Source organism: Thecamonas trahens, assembly GCF_000142905.1.
Source record: "Thecamonas trahens ATCC 50062 unplaced genomic scaffold supercont1.14, whole genome shotgun sequence".
Taxonomy (NCBI): Eukaryota; order Apusomonadida; family Apusomonadidae; genus Thecamonas; species Thecamonas trahens.
The window spans coordinates 35,517-43,894 of record NW_013657666.1 but is presented as its reverse complement, the minus strand read 5'-3'; the positions used below and the strand labels follow the sequence as shown (position 1 = coordinate 43,894).

The 8,378-nt window shown below is 64.6% G+C and overlaps 4 protein-coding genes across 4 annotated transcripts in view; 1 reads left to right on the top strand and 3 right to left on the bottom strand.

The window, feature by feature from the left end:
• The window catches only part of AMSG_03678 (Stat5.1), a 3,243-nt gene extending 2,744 nt beyond the window's left edge, over positions 1–499 (bottom strand). The window contains exon 1 of the mRNA XM_013904138.1: positions 257–499. Within this exon, the coding sequence (XP_013759592.1) occupies positions 257–474 (218 nt within the window). The 5' untranslated portion in view covers positions 475–499. The remainder of the gene's footprint in view (positions 1–256) is intronic.
• Positions 500–841: 342 nt separating this feature from the next.
• On the top strand, positions 842–2,197 carry AMSG_03677 (amidohydrolase 2; the record flags this gene model as incomplete). Its single annotated transcript, XM_013904137.1, has 1 exon — positions 842–2,197. The coding sequence occupies one exon, from the start codon at positions 842–844 to the stop codon at positions 2,195–2,197; it is 1,356 nt and encodes a 451-aa protein (XP_013759591.1).
• A 127-nt stretch (positions 2,198–2,324) lies between these two features.
• Positions 2,325–4,578, bottom strand: AMSG_03676 (uncharacterized protein; the record flags this gene model as incomplete). The annotated part of the gene is made up of 2 exons (XM_013904136.1): positions 2,393–4,578; positions 2,325–2,349 (listed from the first exon to the last, which is right to left on the bottom strand). Exons 1-2 carry the CDS (start codon positions 4,468–4,470, stop codon positions 2,325–2,327), a joined length of 2,103 nt encoding a protein of 700 aa, XP_013759590.1. The 5' UTR covers positions 4,471–4,578.
• Positions 4,579–5,205: 627 nt separating this feature from the next.
• Positions 5,206–8,378, bottom strand: part of AMSG_03675 (uncharacterized protein) — a gene marked incomplete at both ends in the record, with an annotated part of 4,618 nt that continues 1,445 nt past the window's right edge. The window contains one exon of the mRNA XM_013904135.1: positions 5,206–8,025. Coding sequence (XP_013759589.1) covers positions 5,206–8,025 — 2,820 coding nt within the window. The remainder of the gene's footprint in view (positions 8,026–8,378) is intronic.

Sequence of the window (8,378 nt, the reverse complement as noted above, 5' to 3'; positions counted from 1 at the left end):
TATCAACATTGTATCCACTGACCCCCTTCCCTCCCTCCCCCCCTCCCTCCCCTCCCTCCCCTCCACCCCCTCCCCCCTCCCCTCCTTCCCCAACTTGGCCCGCATGTCGGCGTTCCCCAGCCACATGCTTCGCACCCCTTTCCCAGCCACGACCACCGACGCACAGCCCCCCCCCCCTCCACCACCACCACCACCACCACCAAGACCAACACCACCACTGCTCCTCTCCATCCCCTCCCGACACCCAGGTACGTACTTGAACAGAAGGTCTGTGTACATGCGTGCGTTTGCGGCATGTGCTCTGTCGTCGGGGTTGATCATGTGCCATGGCTGGTCCTCGAGAAAGGGGGCAAAGTAATGACGGAGTTCGATGGGGAAGTAGAGTGCTCCAGAGGGATCCTTGACTTGGTCATACAGCTCATTCACCGCAGAGTGGCTTTGAACTGACTCCCATTGGCTTCCCCGACTTGCCATCTGCCCGCCTTGTGCTTGCCGAGAGTGAGCTGTGACAGTCTCTGCCTCGGCCACTGTCTCTGCCTCGGCCACTGTCTGCCTGCCAAAAAGTAAAGGCCACCACCCCACCAACGATCATTTCTCCAACAAACAATCGTACCCCCCTCCACCACCCCACCAACGATCATTTCTCCAACAAACAATCGTACCCCCCTCCACCACCCCACCAACGATCATTTCTCCAACAAACAATCGTACCCCCCCTCCACCACCCCACCAACGATCATTTCTCCAACAAACAATCGTACCCCCTCCACCACCCCACCAACGATCATTTCTTCAACAAACAATCGTACCCCCCCCCCCCCGCCACTTCTCCTACCCCATCATGCTCGACTGGTCATGGACAACACCTGCACTCTCGGCGCTGGGCCTCGTCCTCCTCGAGCTGGCATACATCTGCTTCTCGGACAACTGGGCCTCCTCACCAGGCCTGCTCGGCCTCGGCTTGCGGAGCCTCATCGACGCGGCGGCAGGCCGACAGGCACCCACTGACGGCACCACCATGGACGCCCTGCCTGCCGCGAGCCGGGCCTGGCTCGACCACCTGCTCACCTCGTCCGGTATCGATCTCTCGTCATCGTACGATGTCCACTGCCATGTTGTCGGCCTCGGCGACTCGGGCTCGGGCTGCTGCGCCAACCGCCGCTTCTCCTCGCCCTGCCATCCCATCCTCAAGCTCAAGATGTGGGTCTTCATGGCCGCAGCCGGCGTGCGATCCACCTTTGCCGCAGACTCGGTTTACATGGATCGGCTCAAGTCGCTTCTGGAGCACTTTCTTCCGCATCGCGCGCCGCTGTCGTCGCCGCCCGGTCCCTTTGCCTGTCTCCTTGCCTTTGACAAGTACCACACGCCCGATGGCGCTGCAGACGACGCCCGCTCGGGCCTCTACACGCCCGACGCGTACGTCATCGAGCTTGCTGCCCGTCATCCGCACCTCTTTGTTCCAGTCGCCTCCATCCATCCCTACCGACACGACGCTGTTCCCGCCCTCCGCGCCGCCGCCGCCGCAGGCTGCTGCATCGTCAAGTGGCTGCCCAATGCTCAGGGCATCGACCCGTCGTCGCCGGCGTGCGCTCCGTTCTACGCCGCCATGGTCGAGCTCGACATGGCGCTCCTCTCCCATACCGGCGACGAGCACACCGTCGACGCCGGCGGCCTCAATAACGCGCTGGGCAACCCGCTCCTCCTCCGGACCCCGCTCGACGCTGGCGTCAAGGTCATTGCCGCGCACTGCGGCTCCGAGGGCATGGCGCTCGACCTTGACGCCCCAGGCCTCGTCCGCGTCCCGGCGTTCGATCTCTGGCTCCGCCTCATGGACAACCCGCGCTACACTGACCGCCTCTACGGCGACATTGCTGCCCTTACCTCGTTCAAGCGCATCGCACACACCCGCGACCTCCTGCTCAATCGCCGCGATCTCCTCCCGCGACTTGTCTACGGCTCAGACTATCCGGTCCCAGCCGTCAACGCCGTCGTCCGCCTTGCCAAGCTCGTCGACGCTGGCCTCCTCGACCCGGCCGCCGTTCCCCACCTCCGCGCTCTCTACGCCGCCAACCCGCTCACCTTTGACGTCGCCTCCAAGCTCGCCATTGGTTTTCCCGCCCGCGTCTTTGACACCAACATCCACACGCTCCTCCCACGTCTCGCCAAAGAGCACCGCGCCCGCCTCGCAGCCTGCTAGGCCGTCGCCGCATGCGCCTCGCGGACAAGCGCCAACTCGACGACAAACCCGGACCGCAACAGAATCGAGTTCCACACTCGCTGCTTGGTCGAGAGTGCGTCGCTCGGACCTTTGACCTCGACCATCATCACCGAGCCGACAGCGCCCGCCCCCTCGCGCCACAACACAAGGTCCGGAAAGCCGCCCGAGAGGTACCGGTGCTTCGCCATCGCCCGCAGCAGGCTCGCGAGGGCCGGTCCGCGCGCCGCTCGCCCAAAGCCCACCACCTCGTCCACACTCACGCTCTCCCACGCCGCGCCACGCACGCACTTGCCCTCGTGCGCTGCATACGCCACCGCGAGGTGTGCTCCGAGCTCTTCGCCGCCAAGGCGACTCACTTGTTCTAGCGCTGCCTCGATGACATCGGCCCGCCGCGCGTAAAAGTGCGCGTCGCGGGTGTCGAGCGGCGCGTCCTGTGCCGCCGTCACAAACACCCCGTCGACGCTCGCAAACAGTGCGTCATACAGCACAAGCACAAAGACCAATCGCAAAAGTGTGCCCTCATCGTGCCGCCCTACATACCCCAGCTTGGCCGCGTACCAGTCGAGCGCCACCTGCTCGACGCTCACATGCGCGCCGGGCACATCGCTCGTTGGCCCCGCCGCCCACACGTTCCGCCCGCTCCACCCTGCCCCGCCGCCGACGAGCTCGCCTACAATCGTGCGCGTGCTTGGCTCGGCCAGCTCCTCAAAGTGCGCCCGGACACTCGCCAGGCGCGCCGCAGAGTACACCAGCGGCGGCTTGGCAAGGCTCGCCACACGCTTCTGCAGCGCAAACCGATGGCCAAACACCACCCAACGCTCCGCGAGGCCGGCCACCGCCGCGTCGAGTGCCTCCTGTGGCCGCTTGAGGTGGACTAGGTCTGTTGCCAGCCGTTCCCACCATTCGCCGCGCCGATGGACACAGAGCCCGTTGAGGCTGAGGAGGAGCCGGAGTGCGGCGACGGCATCGCGATACCGGCCCTCGCGCTCAAGCACCCGCGTCCCGTACGTCAGCAGCCGCGCGTGCTGCCATCCGGCGGTGTACCGGAGCGCAAATGGCGGAGGCCCGCTGTGCTTGCGCGCAAACCGTCCTGCGTGCGCCTCGAGCCACAGTTGTGACGCCTCGACGAGCGCCGCCAGGTCAGGCGTCATTGTCTTGGCGCCGTCAACACTTGCCACGCTGGCCTGCAGCGCCATAAAGGCGTCGAGCGCGTGCCGTGTAGGAAAGATGGCTCGCGCCGCCGACGCGCCAGACGCGCTCCGCGCCTTGCCGTCGTCGTCCATGACGACCGCACTCCGCCCGCGCACCGGCACGCTTGTCGGCAGCGGCTCCAGCGGGAGATGGGCAAACCGCGCCTGCCGCATCGCCATTAGAGTCAGCGAGGTCATCGCGTCGCGGTCGCGCGCGTCGCGGAGCTGGAACAGAAACTGGCATAGGTCAAAGACGGCTGTCACCTCGGGTGCGAGCCGGATGACCCACTCGGGCTGGCTCCGATGGGCGACAAGCAGGTCGCGCGCGTGAGCCTCCCGCCGCACCATCGCCTCCAGCCCGGCTCGCTTCTCGCTCCGCGCCAGGCTGGGCCCTGCTCCCAGTGCCTCGACCACAAACGCTTCCAGTTCGACTCTACTCCGTGCGCCTATCAGCTCGTCGACGCTAGCTTCGCCGGCAAAGTCCTTGAGCGCAAAGCCGGCGTCCTCGAGCTCGGCGCCGGCAGCCTCCACCGCAGCCTGTACCGCCAGCGCATCGACGAGGCCGTCGTCGGCTGGCGGAGGAAGGACTAGCTCCGAGTATTGCATACACGCGTTGAGGGTGAACCAGGGACCCTTGCGGAGGTAAAGGCGGACAAACAACCGCTGCGCCGGCGAGGTGAGGCCAGTCACGAACTTGCGGGCAATGTCGACCTCAGCAGGGCTCAGCACATGCATCCAGGTCGGGACAACGTGCTCTAGAATAAGACCCATCTGCCGCATGTAGTACAGCCTGAATCTGCCCGTGGCGCTCGCCATCTCGCCAGCCAGCGTCGCCGGTGTCACCACATGCAAGCCCTCGGATCGGACCCTCTTCCGCGCCTCACGCCGAGCCTTTGCCTCCTTTGCCCGCACGCTCTCCAACTTGTCCGCCCGCGCCGCCTCTTCCGCCGACGCCTTCAGCGCCGCCTCTAGATCCATCTCCCTGGTGTTGATCCGCCGACTCTTGCCTGCACCTCTGCCTGTCGCCGCCCTCTTGCGCCCCGTTCCTCGTGAGCCAGCCATGACCCCAGCCCCGGACAGGAAGCAGCACCAGCACCAGCAGAGGGTGTGGGGGTGAGGGTGGAGTCGGACATAGGTGTGTTCTTTCGCTTGCGCTTGCGTGTGGCGGTCAGTGTGGTGGTGGTGGTGGTGGACAAAAAAGGTCGTGGTTTGCTGGACTGGGCCGTGGCGACGCTCTGGTTGCTACCGACCATGAAAGCGGTGGAATCATCGTCGGAGTTCGAGTCGAGGATGATGACCTCGGACATTGGTGGTGTGTATGGGTAGATTGGAGGTAGTCTCGGTTGCATGACCATTTAGCATCTTGACGAGCCTTCTTGATCCTCTTATCATTTGGGCCTCTTTCCTGACGTCCTCTTTGCCCAGTCAGGCAACCCTATCTCCTGATATTCTTGTGAGACTTGGACCAACACGCATTAGGCTGAGCCGATCCTGACCTTTTTCAGGACCTTCTGGTCCTTCCGACTTCAAATTTTGTCCATCACTTAGGGGGGGGGGGGGGGGGGGGGGGGGAGTCAAGTGGTCCCCGTTTGCGAGTGCGTGTGTGTCCGTGTGCGCGTGCGTGTGCGCGTGCGTGTGCGTGTGTGCGTGCGTATGCATGTGTGTGCGTGTGTGTGTGCGTATGCGTGTGTGCGTATGCGTGTGTGTGTGTGTGTGTGTATGTGTGCGTATGCGTGTGTGTGTGCGTAAGCGTTTGTGTGAGCGTTTGTGTGTGGCGACGCGAGCGACAGCTCACCCTCACCACTTTGTCGACTCAATGAGGTGCTCGACGTAGGCGAGAATAAGAGTCGAGTCGGCGGACGAGTCGGTGACGGCGGCGTCGGGATCGGCAAAGTCTGCGTCGGGAGCGGGGCGAGGCTGGTGCGGCGGGCGCGGGCGGGCGTGCTCGCGCCTGTCGACGAGCAGGTCGCGGGCCTTGGCAAGGACCGAGGCGAGCGAGTCACGCTTGGCGTGCTCTGTGGCGATGGCGTCGTCAAGAGCGGCCGGGGCGGCGGACGCCGCCGCGGAGAGGCGGTACTTGCCATGAGCTACGGCAGTGTAGCGCTTGGTGAGCCGCTGAAGGCGGGCGAGGTTGAGGATGTTGCGGTCGCGGGTAAAGGCGAGGCCAAGGCGGCGGGCCGCGAGGTCATCGGCGGCAACGGTGAGGTCGGCGACGGCTGCCTGGGTCTCCTCGATGGCGCCAAGGGTGGCGTCCTGCGACTGCGCAAGTGCGTGGAGCTCGGCGTCCGAGGCCTCCAGGTCTGCGGTGGCAGCCTTGATCTTGGCGTCGAGGGTGGCGAGAGCCTTTTGGATGGAGGCGCGGGTGGCGACGGCAGCCTTTGCGGCGGCACCGCGGTCGCGGGTGGAGGCGGCCTTCTTCTGGACGGCGCGTCCGCGGGCCCAGATGTGCTCGCGGCGGACAATGGCCTTTTCCATGTCTTGCACCATCTTCTCCTGGTGGCGGAGGAGCGAGGCGTGGCGGAGCTTCATGCGGTGGATCTCCTTCTTCATGGCCTTGACCTCGTTGGCACCGACCTCGGGGTCGAGCGCTTCCTGCGTCTCTCGAGCGAGCTGGATCTTCTTCTCCCACAGCATGATCTGGCGCTCGGCCTCGATGACATCCGAGAGGAGGAACTTCTTTTCGGAGAGGAGCTCGTCGACCTCGATTTCGAGCGAGACGGCAACTTTTTCAGCATCCTGCAGCTTGCGGACAAACTCGTTCTCCTGGGTGAGGTTGGCCTCGGCGAGGCGGGCCTGCGCCGCCTCGTTGTCGGCGATCTTCTCGTTAAGGACGGCGAGCTGGCGCTGGGCAGCGCGGACAGCCTTCTCGTACTCGGCGCACTCGGCGTTGTGTCCGGCGGCGAGCGAGTCGAGGCGCAGTTTCTTCTGCTGGAGGACCGTGAGCTGGGCGCGGAGCTCGGTGATCATGGTCGCCTGGTCGGCGGCGTCCTTCTCGTGGTTCACGAGCGAGCGCTGCTGACGAAGCCAGTAGTTCTGCAGCGATGTGCAGTCAGCAGTGGCGGCCGAGATGGCCTTGGACAGGTTGTGGATGGTGGCCTCGAGCGGCCCGGTGTTTTCGTCCACCATGCGCGATGCAAGTGAGTCGTAGAGCTTGTTGAGGCGGTCGACCTCGGACTGCTTCTTCTGGATCGAGTCGTTGCGGCGGCGGATCTCCACCTCGTAGTTGTCGATGAGGCCCTCGAGCTCGCGCATTTCGGCGAGGAGGCCAGAGAGCGTCTCGTCGAGCCGGCGGTTGTGGTCCTCGGTGTTGAGAATGTCCATGCGGATGCGGGCGAGCTCGTTCTCGTTTTTGATCTGCTCGCGCTCGAGCTCGCGGAGCTGGGCGGTGACCTTCTTGGTCGCCTTGGCGGTCGCCTTGGCGCCCTTGGACAGCGTGACCTGCTGAGTCGCGTTCGCCTCCATGGCGTCCTCGTACTCGTGCTGCTGCAGAAGAATGGCGTCGGCCTCGCGGCGGAGTCCTTTGGTGGCGGTGAGGAGCTTGGCTCGCGACGCGTTGACATCCATCAGCTCGGCCTCGGTCGACTCGAGCGAGGCCACAAGCACGTTGTACTGCTCCACGCCCTTGGCCTGCTTCTGCTGCACCTCGTCGAGCGCCGACGAGAGGAAACGGAGCTCGATCTCGGCCTTGCGCTTGATGCCCGTCAGCTTCTCGTTGACCTCGGCCTCCTCGCGGATCGACTTGCGCAGGCCGTAGATCTCGTTGTCCATGTTCTGCAGCACGTGCCGCCGCTCGTCGAGCTCGGCCTGCAGCTTGACAAGCGCCTCGTCACGGCGCGACATCTGCAGCAGCGCGCCTTTCCACTGCGACACAAGGCTCTTCTTCTCGTGCGCAATGTCCTCCATCTCAGCAGCTGCCTCGCCGAGCGTCGCCGTCGCCGCCGCAGTTTCCTCAGACTGCGACAGCAGCTGCGCCTCGTACAGCGCCTCCTCGTCCTGAAGCCGCTTGAGCTGCTCGTTGAGGGCATCAATCTGCAAGTCCTGCCGCATCTTCTCCTTCTCCAGTGACTTGATGTCCTCCTCGGCCTTGTACGTCGCCCGGCGCGTCACCGCAATGTTCGCCTTGAGCTCGTCGTTGTACAGGTCAATCTCGGCGAGCATGGCGTTAACTGCGTCGAGCTGCTTGGTAAAGGCATTGAGCTCGGTCGAGAGCGCAGCAACCTCGCCCTTGTCCTGCTCAAACTCGGCTTTGGTGGCGTCACGGAGCGCCTCGGCCTCCTCTCGAAGCGCGGCCATGGTATGGACGTTCTCAAGCGTGAGCTCCGACGAGAGCTGCAGCTTGGCCAGCTGCTGCTGGACGCCGTACAGCTCGACACCCAGTTCCTCCCTCCGTTCCTTTGCCATTCTCAGCTCTTCTTCCTTCTCGCCCATGTCGTACTGGACCTTTGCCACGGCAGCCGCCAGCTGCTTCTTCAGCTGCTCCTGCACCCTTGCCAGCAGCGGGTTGTCCGGGTCCAGCATCGGCACCGCACCGATTCCATCACCAGCACCAGCACCACCACCAGCACCACCACCACCAGCAGCAGCATACGGATCATCATCACCATGGTAGTCCATACTCTCGTTGACACTCATGTTTGCGCTGTTGTCACTCTCCTCGTCGCCTCCTTCTCTCTCTCCAAATCCAGGACCTCCATTCCGGTCATTGCCAACGGCAGCTGACGAGCCAGCTCCGAACTCTCCGCCTTCCTCGGGCATGGGTGACGTGGTACGCCCTCCCTCGTCGCTACCGGGGGTAGGAGGTCGTGGGGAGGAGGATGACATAGTGTGTGGGGTGGAGTGGGGGTGGGGTGGGGGTGGGTGGGGTGGGTGAAGTGGTGGGAGTGGGGTGGCGGGAGGTGGCGCGTTTTGCGGCTGGCGGTGGCCAACGCGACTCGGCAGGTGGCGGCGGTCTCAGCCCAGAGGAGGGGGGG